Source organism: Enhydra lutris, unplaced genomic scaffold, assembly GCF_002288905.1.
Source record: "Enhydra lutris kenyoni isolate GAN:26980312 unplaced genomic scaffold, ASM228890v2 scaffoldscaffold3, whole genome shotgun sequence".
Lineage (NCBI taxonomy): Eukaryota > Metazoa > Chordata > Mammalia > Carnivora > Mustelidae > Enhydra > Enhydra lutris.
The window spans coordinates 12,669,361-12,685,024 of record NW_019154087.1 but is presented as its reverse complement, the minus strand read 5'-3'; the positions used below and the strand labels follow the sequence as shown (position 1 = coordinate 12,685,024).

General features: G+C 40.2%; 1 protein-coding gene across 2 annotated transcripts in view; it reads right to left on the bottom strand.

The window, feature by feature from the left end:
• LOC111154050 (SEC24 homolog D, COPII coat complex component) overlaps window positions 1–15,664 on the bottom strand; it is a 104,423-nt gene that overhangs the window by 70,731 nt on the left and 18,028 nt on the right. The window contains exons 5-7 of one of the 2 annotated variants that reach the window (XM_022513408.1): window positions 14,538–14,810; window positions 13,938–14,068; window positions 4,914–5,025 (exon numbers count right to left, since the gene is read on the bottom strand). In XM_022513408.1, the coding sequence (XP_022369116.1) occupies window positions 4,914–5,025; window positions 13,938–14,068; window positions 14,538–14,810 (516 nt within the window). The remainder of the gene's footprint in view (window positions 1–4,913; window positions 5,026–13,937; window positions 14,069–14,537; window positions 14,811–15,664) is intronic. The other variant, XM_022513415.1, reaches the window with a different exon arrangement.

Genomic DNA, 15,664 nt, shown 5'->3' with positions numbered 1-15,664 from the left:
CATATCCTGGACCTATTTCGGAAGTACACTGATTGTAGATGGGAGTGATGTATGGGGTATGAAGATGGGAGGTGGGAAAGAAAGAGAAGATCGAGAATGGCTCCAAGGCTTTTGGCCTGAGATACCAGAAGCGTGAAGTTGCCACTAATTGACAAGAGAAAAGCTGCAAGAAGGGAAGGGGTGTGTTAATGGGATTGTGGGCAGAGATGAGGAATCTGGCTTTGGACATGTCCACCTTGGGAACTCTGTAAACAACTAGATACGTGAGTCTAGGCCCTGGGCTGAAGATACACACTCGGGAATTTTCTATAAAGAGCAAACTAAAGCCATGAAACTACCTTGAAACCACCAACGAAGTAGACCAGAGAGAAAGACCAAGAACTAAGTCCTGGGTCCTCTAACATAAAGAAGTCAGAGGAAAAGAAGAAACCAGTTAAAGGACTGAGAAGGTTAAAACAAGGAGCATCTGGTGTCCAGGAGGTGAAGAAAGTACACAAGGAAAAGCATGATCCTCTGTGCTGTACTGCTAAATCAGCAAGACCACGGGATGTACGTGCCATTTGCAGTGACAAAGATGGAGCTAGAGAGCACTACGCTAAGCAAAATAAATCAATCAGACAAAGACAAACACTGATTTCAGTCAAATGTGGGAGTTAAGAAACAAAATAAATGAGCAAAGGGAAAAAAGAGAGAGGGGCAAACCAAGACAGACTCTTAACTATAGAGAACGACCTGATGGTTGCCAGAGGAGAGGTGGGGGGGACAGCGGGTGAAATAGGTGATGGGGATTAAGGAGGGCCCTTGTCATGAGCACCTGGTGAATGGAAGTGTTGAATCACGATATTGTACACCTGAAACTAATATTACACTGTATGTTAACTAACTGGGCTTTAAATAAAAATGTAAAAAAAAAAAAAAAAACCCAAAAAAGCCACCACTGGATTTAACAATACGGAGGATGCTAGAGACCCAGAAGACAGAGTTTTGGTGGAATAGGGCCTGGGGTGGGAAGCCTGCCTACAGTGAGTTTGAGAGAAAAAGAATTGGCAATAAGCCTTTCAAGTTGTGTTGCACTGGGGAGCAAAGAAAAGAAGGCTAGCTGTAAGGAAAACAGGTCAAAAATTTTTTTTATTATTATTTAAGATAGGAGAGTATAAAAAGAGAGATAATGATGACATAAGAGAAAGAGGGAAGGCTTATTGTAGCAACATACTAGAGCAGTGCACAGCAGGAGAGGCTCGCTTCTGAATGGAGCACAGATCATTCCTTTATGGCCAAAAGCAGAAAGGCAGAGCACAGGTGCACATCAGGGCAGGGGCTGATAGAATGGTGAGAATCTGTGGAAGCTCTCTTCTGACTGCACAATTTTCTTAGAAAGGAGGACATATGAGCAGTTAAAAGAAAGGCTGGGAGAGGTTGCAGGTTTCAGGAAGGAATGTGAAACAGTTACTAAGGAGAGAGGAAAAGTGAAAGGACTCGGGGAAGTACAGTGTGCTGGGAAGCGCGTGGTCCTGAGTTTACGGGGTGGGCAGCAGGCCGGGCTGGGAGCCTTTCTCTGGCCAGGTTTTGCCACATGGGTGGGCCTAGAATGAGAGGAAAGCTGGACCTCAGAAAGCTCAGTTTCTTCTGTTCAGCTTTAACCTATTACTGCCAGATTCTACTTTTTAAGACCAGCTAGAAATCTGCATTTTTACATAAGATATTCCAATTTTATATAACGGCAACTACTTCAAATAGAAACAAAACAAAATACTGTGCACGATAAATTGACATGAATACAGGCTGAATCCAGTTGTTGTTGGTACCATGTTTCTGCTGTTGTCTCTCGGAGCCTCTGCAGCAGAGCCCAAAACTGGATTCATAATTATGACAGTAATTGCCAGCATATTAGGCATCATTTTAAGAGGTTACATGTGAACTCACTTTAGTCTCACAATTGCCCTATGAGACTGATTAAGACTACATTTTACAGAGGAGAAAACTGAAACATCAGGAGGTTAAGTGACATGCCAAAGCTTAAGGGGTTTAGAGTAAATGACAAAAGTGGTATTAGAACCCATTATAATTCTTTGCTATATCCCAGATAAGTTGGGTCCAGGTTCTGAAGGATGAGGAGTTAAGATCAATCCTTTTGCCCATGGGCAATGATGGGACATTTTTTTTTTTTAAGCAAGGGCAATATAATCCCATAAACACTTGAAAAAACTAAACTACCAGACACTGATAGCATCTGGGGGCAGGAAAACATTAGAGACAGGTAGATTGGTCATTACAGTTAGAGTCTAGGTAAATACTAACATGGGGTAAAACAAGAGTCTTGGCAGCAGAAATAAAAGAAAAACAAAAATTAGGCAATAAATGTAAATATGCTTGAGCCCCTGTTATTGTTAAACATTTCACATAACTTAGATAAAAAAAAAACTTAGACAAGATCTTCCTCATTAAATCACACAAGACTATAAAATAAGAACTTTACACAGACTGTGAAATAAGAATTTTTGAATATTTTAAAGTGTATTTTAATTTTTCTTTGTACTCAATTTTTACTAGCCAAAATTACTGACAATATATTGAAACTGAGTGTTTGTTCTTTAAAGGGATTTTAGTCTTGACAGTGAAATATGCATATGGATGAGCTCATAAGGGACAAAACAAACTTCGGTTTCAAGAAGAGAATACACACAAAGATAAGATTTTTTAAAAGCCATTGAGAATTTGTTTGGGGCACCCGACTGGCTCAATCAGTTAAGCGTCTGACTCTTGATTTCAGCTCAGATCATGATCTCAGGGTCCTGGGATCAAGCCCCGAGTTGGGTTCCACGCTCAGTGTGGAGTCTGCTTGTCCCTATTCCTCCCCCCACTCATGCTCTCTCTCTCCCTCTGTCTCAAATAAATAAATGTATACATACATAAAATCTTTTTTTAAAAAGACACCAAGAATTTGTTTTTATAAACAGGTATGCAAAAGTGGGGCATGAAAGATATGGCTACAGTAGATAACTTAGCAATCTCAGTAATTAAGAATCAAAACTCTTTGCAATGCTTAATAAAGAGCTTTATGGGAAATCTGACTGGAAAACATTCAATAAATTAATCATTCAACAAATATCTAGGAAGCTAAGCCCCTGCTAGAGGCTTAGGGACAGAGGCAAGTGAAGCCTCAGGCTTCAAAATCTGGTAGGAGAAAGTGATAATAAAAGCAGATAACTGGAAAATGGCATGGTAAGTATCACAGAGGAGCAAATTCACTAAGTAGCCCAGGGAGGCAATGAGTCCGCCACGTGGATCAGAGGTGACTACACAAAATATATGGTACTTGAACAGGGTCTTGCAGGATAGGGAGAAGTACAGAATCAAGGGACGAACTGAGTCTCAAATTAGATCCTGTAGCCAAAGAAATAATATATATATAATTTCTGTAGGCAACAAAAACATTATTTTTTAAGTAGGTGTTTTTCTTTATTGGAGTCACTCCTAACTAGCTGTGTAGTTTTGGGCAAGTCACTTAAGCTCCTTGGGCCTTAGGGCCCTCACATCTGTAAAGTGGGAGAGATAAACCAATGAAGGCCAAGGTACCTTCTGCCTCTGTGTTCTACTTATGTCTGTGAATTTCTGCACATGTATGAGATTTGGGCTACATCCTGAAAATTTCACTAGTAAGTATCAGCTGATTAGCCAGGCCAGACAAAGGGGCTTCACAGCACAGGGCCAATTTCAGGGCTCCACGGCAGGCAGCTCTCTCTCCTTGCCAAGGGCTGGACTGCAGGAGAAATGATGATGATCTGGACCTTGCCACTTCCCTGGTCCTTCCTTTCTCTTCCTGAGCCTTCCATGTTCTTTCTTTATATCTGCCCGATGATCCAGTAATTCCACTTCTAGGGATACACCCAAAAGAACTGAAAGCAGGGACTCAAACAGATGCATGAGCACCAGTGTTCACAGCAGCCACGTGGCTGCTATGGCTACTCATAATAGCAAAATATCCTTCAACAGATGAATGGATCAACACAATGTCTATATATGTAAAAGTGAATATTATTCAGCCTAAAAGAAGAATGAAATTCTGATACATTCTATACCATAGATGAACCTTGAAAATATTATGGCAGGTGAAATAAGCCAGACACAAAAAGACGAATATTGTATGATTCCCCTTACATAAGGTGCCTAGAATAGGCAACTTCAGAGACAGAAAATAGAAAAGAGGATACAGGGGCTGTGGGGAGTGAAGGAAGAGGGAGTTATTATTCAGTGGGCACAGAGTTTCTGTATAGGATGATAAAAAGTTCAGGAAATAAGTAATAATGATTTCATCAGGTGTGATTTAGCTTGCCATAAAGAATGGAATAATTATATATTCCTGGAAAGAGCAAACCTGCACAAAGACAGATATATTAAACTGGCAGCACACAGAGGATAGCTAGTAGAAATAAAGCTCAGCCTTTCCTCATCCCAGTTCAAAATTGGAAAAACAGAACCCACAAGTTAAAGAATCTGCTGGAAAAAAAAAAAAAAATCACTGGGGCTAGAACCAGGTATGCCAATTTCTCAAGTGTTCAATCCACTACTGCTCTACTCACGCTATCTTGGCTAGGTTTCCAATGTAGTAAATAAGGTAAACCAAAGTAGGGTATGTACTAATTTAACCCCATAAACTAAAATAATTTTCTTAAACTGGTATATTGAGCTCTACCTCACCAGAAACTCTCTAGACTGCTGCGAGCAGGAAACAGAATGCAGTTGATAATATATTCTCAGTGCTTGAGCGATCGGTGGCAAATTGATCCCCATTATCACCTTTAGGGAGGTTCCCCATCAAGGATAGCATTACTGAAGGGTGTCAGTGTATTTACTTTTAAAAAATGGTGAAGACTTTTAAAACCGCAATGAAAAATACTACTGACAATAAATACCTTGGTCTTGTATCACACAATCTGTAGTGACCAGGGGAGGGACCTGGCCTCTGGAATTGGTGGCATAGACTTGTCCTCCTCTAGTGGCTCTGTCATTCTCGATCACCTGTATCTGATATAAGATATCAAGAACAAGTTAAAATAAGTTAAGACTCTTCCAAACATCCCCTCTCTCCCCCTCTTTCATTATTCACATACACACAAATAGGCATTTTCTAAATCCTTTTAGTTCATTTCAGACCAAATTTTCACTGAGAACCTACTTTTGAAACATACAATTTTAGAGCAGCAGCTGCTAAATTCTCTTCTGTAATACTCTGAGTTCTGACCCTTCAGAGAACTTCATTTTTATTCATTTTTTTTATTGGAACCACAGATAAGCATTAAAAAAAAGATTCTGGTAGAAAAAGAAAAATAGCTTTTAAAGAAAATACCTTTTATAGTTAAAGGAAAATATACAAAGCTAAAAATCATTAAATTCAGAAGAAATGATTTACAAGACAGCCTAAAACACCTTAACTTTTTTCTTTAAATCCCTCTTGACCCTCAATTTGCCTTTCAAGTTCTTCCACCTCACCCCTGCTCCATGAGACAGTAAAAAAACAAACAATACAGTGTTCCCATGGGGAAGTTGCCTGTTGTATAGATATCAGAAGAAAAAAGTCCCTAAGAGTTTTGTCATCTAATTTGGAAACACTTCATATGTCTTTACTAAAATATTTATTGGTAAATAATGTAAAGATAACAATTTGTCTTAAAAAAAAAGATAAAAATTTGTCTTTTATGTAGTTGTTTAGGGATGAAAATAACAAAATCTAGTAGCGTGGAGTTAAGAAGAAAATAAGAAGGCATCCTAATAATTATCTTCCTCTTTCCCTTTATCTCCTCCTTGCTCTCACTTCTCTGTCATCAAAAAGAAGAGATCAGAGGTAAGGGGGTTAAAAAAAAAAAGAAGAAGAAGAAGAAGAAAGTAAAAAGAGAAAAAAGAAAGAGAGATAAATGAGCAAGTGCCCAGAATACACTACCCAGCTTTGGAGGATATGTTGTTCTTTATATTCCTAAAGAAACTAGTAATTTGAAAATTGTCTTCCCCCAAACTCTGAAATGTTACCTTCTTCATTTTGCCCTCCCATCTCATCCAATCCAGGCCTAACTGGCACTGATATCATTGGTTTTTTGGCATATCAGAGGTAGATTTAACCTGCCTTTATATCCACACATTTCTGTTATTTCTAATTTCATAGGATTTGAATTTATTAAATTAAAATATACAGAATATGCTCCAACCGTAACTATAAGATGCAGATGAGACCAAAAGCTACCATGGACACACACAAGACACAAACAGAAAAATCAAAACACTACTATTATATCCTATATTTTTATCCTAAGCTTAATCTGGTTCTTTCTAAATTGGAGAACTTTTTTATATAATCAACATTTAGGGTAATCATTTCAATCAATGAAGTGTCAAATATGAAACCAAATTAAAAGCCATAATAATCTGCATATTGAACATAGTTTCCAGACTTCAAATAGGCTATATTTCCTAAAAATTTATTTTTAAATTAGTTGTTTGCAACTTACAAAGCACAGCCTCCAAAGAAACAATGTTGTATGTGGTAATTATATTTCTAAACTAGTTCACATCTTGGCTGTAATACTATAAAGGGAGTAAGAAATATTAAAACACTTCCAGTAATTTTTTAAAATATAGGTTATTAAGTTTTTAAAATTTACCTCAAATGGATGTTCTCAAAAACAGGCTTGGAGATTTAACAATACACAGAAATTTCAATGGAGATTTTTACAATGACTCAGTACATATGGGATTTCGATTTGATGGCAGTGACTCTTGATAATGCGAAAGCTACCTCAAAACATACAGATTATTTTTCCTTCAGAAGACGTGCAACTAGAGTTACTTTTGTACTTGTCTGCTATGAAAAGAGTATTATGGAATCATAAAATAAAATCAGGAAAGAAAAAAAGATTCTCTTGAGATAAAGGAACAAGAAGAGTAAGGGAGGAGCAAGGTCAGGAGATGTGTGCACACATCTGCTTTTTTTTTTTTTTTTTTTAAGACTTTATTTATATACTTGAGAGAGAGAGAGAGAGAATGAGAGAGAGCATGAGAGGAGAAAGGTCAGCAGAAGAAGCAGACTCCCTGCCGAGCAGGGAGCCCGATGTGGGACTTGATCCTGGGACCCCAGGATCGTGACCTGAGCCGAAGGCAGTTGCTTAACCAACTGAGCCATCCAGGTGCCCTGCACACATCTGCTTTAAGACAGGTTGCTTAAAGCAGAATTATCTGAGCTTCAGGGTGGTGAGACTGGGGGGACAGGAAGAGCTCCATTTCTGAATGGTCCTCCTGCAGATATAGAAAGAGAGTGATGGGGGCACCTGGGTGGCTCAGTGGGTTAAAGCCTCTGCCTTCAGTTCATGTCATGATCCCAGGGTCCTGGGATCGAGCCCCACATCGGGCTCTCTGCTCAGCGGGAAGCCTGCTTCCTCCTCTCTCTCTCTCTCTCTCTGCCTACTTGTGATCTCTGTCTGTCACATAAATAAAATCTTTAAAAAAAAAAAAAAAGAAAGAGAGTGAGGAAGAGTTTCAATGGTGATACCAGTTTTATCATTCTCACAATATGGATAATACCACCACCTGAAAGGGTTGGAGCGAGCACTTAACTCAGGTCTGGCATGTAACAGGAATTCAATAAACATGGTTTTACAGCTTTCTTTCCAGAAGGAAGAAATTATTTAGTCAGTTAAAGCATGTCACTTTGATAGAACATAAACAGGCTCCATCTGGCATGGCTATTTAATTACTTTTATTATAAAAATAACACTGGACTGAATCTGTATGTATGCATTTTAAGGGTCTTGGATGAATCACAGCAATACTGCTTGTTGGTTTTGTTGTTAACCCTCACTCATTCATTCATTCAACTAATATATGAATGTATACTATGTACCAGGCTGTGTTGTAGCTGTTGGAGACACAGTAGTGAACAAAACCAAATTCTTGACCTCAAGAAGCTGACATTATAGTATGAAAGACAGGCAATCAATAAATGTATAAATAAGACACATCTATGTCAAGTAATACTAAGTACTGTGGATATGGAGTGATATGTATAAGGGTACCAGGGAGACTGGGATGAATGAGGACAGGAAGGAAATGAGGACATGATCCATGCCCTGCATTTATCAGGCAGAGGAAATATCAACTGGAAAGGTCTTGAGGCAAGAGTACACTTAGCATGTTTAAGGAATAATAAGGAGGCTGGTGTGGCTGAAGCAAAGTGATGGAGAACGAAATCAGAGAGCTTGTGTGTGTGTGTGTGAATGATGAGAGGCATGGCAGAGCCGGGGTGACAAATAATGCAGGCTCTAACAGGCCACTGTAAGAACTGGTGTTTAACTAAAGGAATACTGGAGGGTTTTGTTCTGATTTGTAGCATGAGCTGACTTCTAATTTGAATGGATCATCCTGGCTGCTGGGTGCAGGCTGGAAGATCAGAGAGACAGGAGACTCTAACAATAATCAAGGTGGACAGATGGCTGTGGCTTGGACCAGGATGAGCACAGAAGGCAGGACCAGAACCAACAGAATTAGCTAAAGGACACTGTGCAAGAAAGAAACAAGGATGACTCCAGGATTTGGGGCCTGAGGAACTGGAAGGATGGGGTTGGAATCTAGATTTCAGGGAAACATCTTGAATAGGAATATCTGCATCTTCATTTAAAGCCATGAGAATGGATGGGATCACCTATAGCAGCGTCTCTTAGTGTGCCTATGAATCATCTGGAGAGCTTGTTAAGACACAGATTCCACGGCCCCTCCCCTAAAGATTCTGAGGCTGTACGTCTGGGTGGAACCTGCAAACACGAATTGCTAGGGAGCTCCCAGCTGATGCTGATGGTACCATCCTGGGAGCAGCGCACTTTGTGGAGTGTTGATCTACAGAGTAAATGTCAACAGAGAAAGGGACAGATCCAAAGACTTACACTTTGGGATGCTTCTAACACCTGGAGGTCAGAGAGATGAGGTGAAACCACCAAAGTTAATAAGAAAGAGATAAGCAGAGATGTAAATAAGTGGTGGCATCCCAGAAGCCAAATGAAAAAGTGTTTCGAGGAGGATGGAAGGAACAGATGTATCAAATTGCTGCTGACCTGTTGAGCTACATGAGATCTGAGAACTGACCATTAGATTTGGTAAAGGGAGGTCACTGGTCACCTCGACAAACATAGTGTTGGTGGGATTGTGCTGATGAGATCTAAACTGGGATAGGCACAGCAGGGGAGTGGAGGGGATAAACTGAAGACATCAAGTACAAGGAACTCTGCTGGAGATTTTTTTTTGCTATAAAAGAGCGAATAAATGAGAGGAAACTGGACAGAGAATTTGGGAAGGGCCAGAGGAGGCCTCTTTTAAATTCATGAGGAAAGTTATTACAGGATGTTTCTAGTCTGCTGAAAATGATCTAGACAGTGAAAAAATGAAGGTTATCTTCAAGCAAGTATAGATGATGCAGGAGAAAGGCGATGTGATGGCCAATTAAAATATGTCAACGTGGCTAGGCTGTGGTACTCGGTTTTTGGTCAAACACCAGTATCGATGTTGCTGGGAAAGTATTTTCTTAAGTGTCTGACATTTAATCAGTAGATCTGAGTAAAGTAGACCCTCCATAATAGAAATGGAACTCATCCAATTCAGAGAAAAAGACTGAGGGATCCCGAGGAAGAGGGAATTCTGTGTCCAGATGCCTTCAGACTTGGGCTGCAAAATCCACATTTCTCTATGTCTCCAGCTTGCTGGCCTGCCCTGCAGATTTCAGATCTGCCAACCATCACAACAGAGTGAGTGAATTCTTTTTTTTTTTTTTTAAGATTTTATTTATTTGACAGAGAGAGTGAGAGAGCACAAGCAGGGGGAGCAGCAGAGGGAGAGGGGAAGTAGGCACCCAGCTGAGCAGAGCCCTATGTAGGGCTTGATCCCAGGACCCTGAGATCATGACCTGAGCCGAAGGCAGAGGCTTAACCCACTGAGCCATCTGGACACCATAAGATAACTCTTTTGATAGAAAGACAGATTGAGGGTAGGGAAGGAAAAAATGAAACAAGATGGGATTGGGAGGGAGGCAAACCATAAGAGACTCTTAATCTCACAAAACAAACAGGGCTGCTGGGGGGTGGGGGGGTAGGGATAGGGTTGTTGGGTGATGGACATTGGGGAGGGTGTGTGCTATGGTGAGTGCTGTGAAATGTGGAAGCCTGATGATTCACAGACCTGTACCCTGGGGCAAATAATACATTATATATTAATAAAAGTATTTTTTTTTAAGAAAGATAGATGATAGAGATATATACACATATATCCTGTTGGTTCTGTTTTTGTTTTTGTTTTTGCAGAACTCGAATACTTTAATACAGGGGATATTTGCTGAAGGGTTGTCCTTGAGAGGCCATAAGGGATCTACGAGGTGATAGACTTGGTTGGGAGTATGGAGCAGCTCATCCACAGTTAACAGACGGGAAGGGGGATGAATGGGCATAAATGCAGGGAGATGTGATGGTACAGCATGCAGAGGTTCTCTTTGGATTGCTTCTAATCTCTCCATGAAATAAGAAGCACAATTATCATTAGAGAGTCAGAAAGGGGAAGGCAGTGCGAGGAGTTTGAAGAGAGAAGAAATAATAGTCACCAGGAAAATGGGAGAGATAGTGGAGCTGGGTGAGGGCCTTCAAACTTGCTACACATTAGACTTAGCAGGGAAGTTTTGAAAAATCCCAATGTCCAGTCCACATCCCAGCCTAATTAAATCAAACTGGCTGGTGGGAGCAGGCACCAATATCTGTATAGCTTCAGCAGTGATTCTTTTGTGCAGACGGGTTTTAGAATCACACAACTATAGGTTCACCTTAGTTTAGTGTCATGAATTAAAAGTGAAACCAGTACACATGGTGTGATTGTTCTCAAGTCACAGGTGGCATCTGGGGTATAGGCATGGAGCAGCTAGAGAGCTGGTTTAACAACAAATGGGATTTTTCTTTTCTTTTCTTTTTTTTTTTTTAAGATTTTTTTATTTATTTGACTAAGAGAGAAAGAGATCACAAGTAGGCAGAGAGGCAGGCAGAGAGAGAGGGGGAAGCAGGGTCGCAGCTGAGCAGAGAGCCTGATGTGGGGTTCGATCCCAGGCTCCTGGGATCATGATCTGAGCCAAAGGCAGAGGCTTAACCCACTGAGTCACCCAGGCACCCCCCCAAATGGAATTTTTCTTAGTGAATTCAGTGAAGGGAGTGGGGCAAAGGAATTGAGAATAGAGGATGTAAGGGACAGATTTATTATCACGGATCAAATAATCAAAGCTGCATAAGAGAAGTGAGAAGATGAAGGCAATATAAGAGATAAAGTAGTTAAGTTATAAGTCCTGGTGGGTGAATCATATTCATCTTTGAGTCCTAAAATGAATGAGCTAAAAAGTTAGGAGGCAGTGGTTGGAAAATGAGATGCTTTCAACTGAGATTCTGAAGTGTTCAATAATTGGTAATCTCAGGATCTATGGTTAAGACTACAGATAACTGAGGTGGGTTGGATAAAAAGAACACTGAGGACAAAAAGATCAAGAACTGAAAAAGCAGGGAAATGAAAGCTTCTAAAATAGTACAAAAATAGTACTGGAGAAATTAATGGTGAACCTGGAGTTAAAAACTTCAGAGAATGAAGTGGAATGACCCAGAGGGTCTGTAGATGTTACAGAGAGAAAAAAAACAAGAAATGAAAATGATGGATTCAATGTAAAAATATTATATTCCTTTAACTAGAATAATGACATAATATTAAGCTATAAAAGTAATGGCTGGTAATATAGTTATCAATAAAGGCACTAAGAGTTACTAAAACTTAATTTCTAACATGTTATAGGACGCTCTATGAGAAACCTTCAAGTTTATATTCAAATAAATATAGAATAAGTGGGTAGATCACAAAAATAACTAAAATCCTCTACCCTCACTGTGCTTTTCTTCAAGGACTTTGCAACTCCTCCCATCCAGAGCCAGAGTCTTATCTTTCTACTCCTGGACTCTGGGGAGATCTTGTAACTTGCCTTGGCTCAGAGAATGTCACGGAATTGGCAACGTTTTAGTTCCAAGCCATGGCTCAAGAGGCCTTGCAGATTCCTACTTTCTGTCTTAGATCTCTGCCACAGCCGAGTGAACAAACCCAGGCTAGCATGTTCAGTGACATGACCCAATCATTCCTAGCTAACAGATGGGTAACCAAATAGCAGACATGAATTACACCATCTGTAGTGGGCTTGGTGGTACCCCGCCCCCCACCCAACCAGAGGTATATCCATGTTCTAATCCTTGCAATCTGTGACTACTACCTTACATAGTAAGAAAACTAATTAAATTAAAAGTCTTGAAAGAGGGCCCTCAGCCTGGATTATCTGGGTGGGCCCTGAGTGGAATCACGTATAACTTCATAATAGAAAGACAGAAGGAGTTTTGAGATGGATGCCCAGAGGAGAAGATACAGAGAAGCGGAAGAGGCAATGTGATGACACAGGCGGAGATTAGTCATACAGCCACAAGCCAAAGAGTGCCTGTAGCCACCAGAGGCTGGAAGAGACAAGGAATGGATTCCACTAGAGAGCCTTTCAAGGGAGCACAGCTTCAGACTTTTGGCCCCCAGAACCATAAGAGAATAAACTCCTATTGTTATAAGTCACCCAGTTTGTGGTAAATTTGGCACAGTAGCCACAGAGAATTAATATAACACCCTAGACCATTCAGGCTCCAGGCAAACCTCCAGCTGACCCCAGATGTACAAGCAAACCCAAACCAAATCCATCAAGCCTGGCGCAGATTAGCAGAACTGCGCAGAGAACCCGCTGACTAATGAGGATTAATAAATAGTAGCTACAAATTACTAAGTTTGGTGGTGGTTCGTTAGCAAATACAGTAGCTCTTTGGGCTATCTCTAACTCTTTGTACTCACGTTCATAGAATCACTTCAAAGACCTAGGTTAACGGTATCAATTTCATGATTATTCCAAAAGGACTACAGATCTCTGCTCATTGCTAAAGACTTGCAGCTTCTCCTGAAGCAGGGCTATATATTCCTGTCTGAACAACCCAGGGCTTTATCATGACTTGCTTTGGTGGAGGGCATGTGAGTGGTTGTGACGACAACCACTCAGATGTGCCACATCTGAGTGAAAACTTTAAGAGCTATCGCACCTTTTGGTCAGCTCTCTTTTCTCCCTTTCTCATGATAACAACATGTCCCAAGTACAGGCTGCCCCTTCACGCTGGCTTCTGGAATGATAAGGGCACACACAGCAGCACTTAAAGACAAGTGGCAGCTGCTACAGCCTTCCTGTAATCTGAGGGATAGATAAATCTTCATGGTTGTAAGCAAACTGGGGATTGTGCATTTTGCAGAATAACCTAATAAAAGCTGACTGATAGAGTTACTAAAGAGTAATCTTCCAAAGAAAATAACCTGAATGGAGAATTAAGTTATAGCTCTAATTTATATGCAGTCAAATGCTCTACCACTGAGCTATACCCCCAAGCTCGAATTTATATGAAACAGTTTTTTTTCATAGGCAAAACGTAAAATACTTGTTTTCACTTTCAATGGGTATCTTATTCTTATTGAAAAGCATCCTTTATTTATCTAAACTAGTATGTTTGTATGCTCTGACTACTACTTACTCATTGAACAATCAATAAATACTGCTAATATAAGCTAATATAAATGTCAATAGTATTGCCAAGTTTATGTACTAAAAAAAATCTCCATAGGCTTTCTGTCATGGAGACCCCTACTATGCCATAACCTAGCCTCCCTTCCCCAGACACAGAAAGAAGGAAGCCTCTATGTGATGGGTATAGTGCTCCAACAATAAAGGACAGGAAAAATGCTAACAAACTGAAGTTTCTGAGACAGTGAATGAAGAATGGTCCTTTGTGAGGGGGACGATGGGAGTGAGAGAGAACACTTACTGGGCTGGGGATCGAGTCAGGATCCAGCTTCTTCTGGAGTTGTGGTGGACCAGCCATCTGTGCAGGACCTCCAGGAAAGCCTCCCGGGTAGGAGAGCTGCCCACCTGCCATCTGGGGACCATAGCTGGCTGCTTGGGAAAAAAGTTTAAAAAGAAAACTATGAGAGACTGTGGACTCTGAGAAACAAACAGGGTTTTGGAGGGGAGGGGGATGGGGGGGTTGGGTGATCCTGGTGGTGGGTATTAAGGAGGACACATATTGCGTGGAGCACTGGGTGTGGTGCATAAACAATGAATCCTGGAACATTGGAAAAAAATTTTAATTTAATTAAAAAATTTTAATTTTTAATTTAATTAAAAAAAAAAAAAAGAAATGACTAGAACCCAAGGTCCTAGATGTAGAGCTCACTGACAATATTTCATCTTATTTATGTAAGGCAGAGAGTTAAGTGTGAATATCTATGATTCCCTTTTTCTTTGCACTTGCCACGCTATTCTAAAACTAGATTTCCTTAAGAGTAAGTGATAGATGCCTTGTAACATAGAACAAAGCTGATTTCCTAGGTAACCCAAGACCTTCCCTGAGCCCAGCCTGCCTTACCCTGCTGTGGTGAATATCCCGTGCCCAGCGTCTGTCCTGGAAGAGGCGGAGGCTGGTACTGGGCATTCAGAGGAGCAGGCCCAGGGAGCCCGTCCTGCCTGTGTGTTGATGGAGGCAAGGGCGAGGCACCAGGGCCATTTAGTGCAGTGGGTGGTGGTGGGAGAACCTGAGATCCAGGCTGCATAATGGTTGGCTGCGGAGGTCGGGGAAGACCCTGGAACAAAGGCGCTGGAGGGCCAGGGAGCCCCTGGCCAGGGGGAGCCATGCCTGAACCTGTGCAAGAAAGAAGACCAGACCAATAAATGTTGCACTTCTCAACTCTCTAAATTCTATGAAGTACACACAGGGACACTTTTTGTCCTGACATAAAACAAGAAGGCATCCCTACAAATCAATTTTTTTCCCCCACAAGATGAATCTTCATTCAGAAAGTTACACAAATGCTATTTGGGGCATTTTATAAAACTGGAGAATTTTTAAAGGGTAAAAGCAATATTTATAATTTTGGTGAGAAAATTAATAGGATAAATTTTAACTCAATTGCATTAACTTTACATGATACATGTCACTAGTTAAGAAATTGTATGTGGTACAAAATCTAGAAAATCATATAGAGGAAAATGTTCTGTAACAAGAATTATTCACATAACTTACATATTCAATAAATAAATATTTTGTGTCTTGTGTTTGACTTGATCAACTAGATCTCAGAGCTAGGTAGAAATAACAAGGGTCACTAACGTGCTTTCTAATCATATGGGAAATAGTTATAAAATCAGATTATTCTAACTCTGATTATGTGAAATTTATTTGCTTCCTGGAGACTTACCCATCTTGAAATCAGTAAAAGACAGAAAATAGAGGGTTGGGTTTTTTTAGAGATGTATCTAAAAAACCACTTAAAGTAATGGAAACATTCTTCATCAAGATAAATGGCTGACTATGCTATTATTACAGTGAAGGTTCCTTTGACCCTTAGAATATACAGCATTGATACAAATCTCAGTACTGTAACTGTTTTCTCTCCTATTATTCTCTTTTCTGCCTCAAACATCTAAGCTTCCATTCTTTTCATGATGTAAATACAGAATCAAAGCACACTGTGAAACAATGAGTACTATATTTTT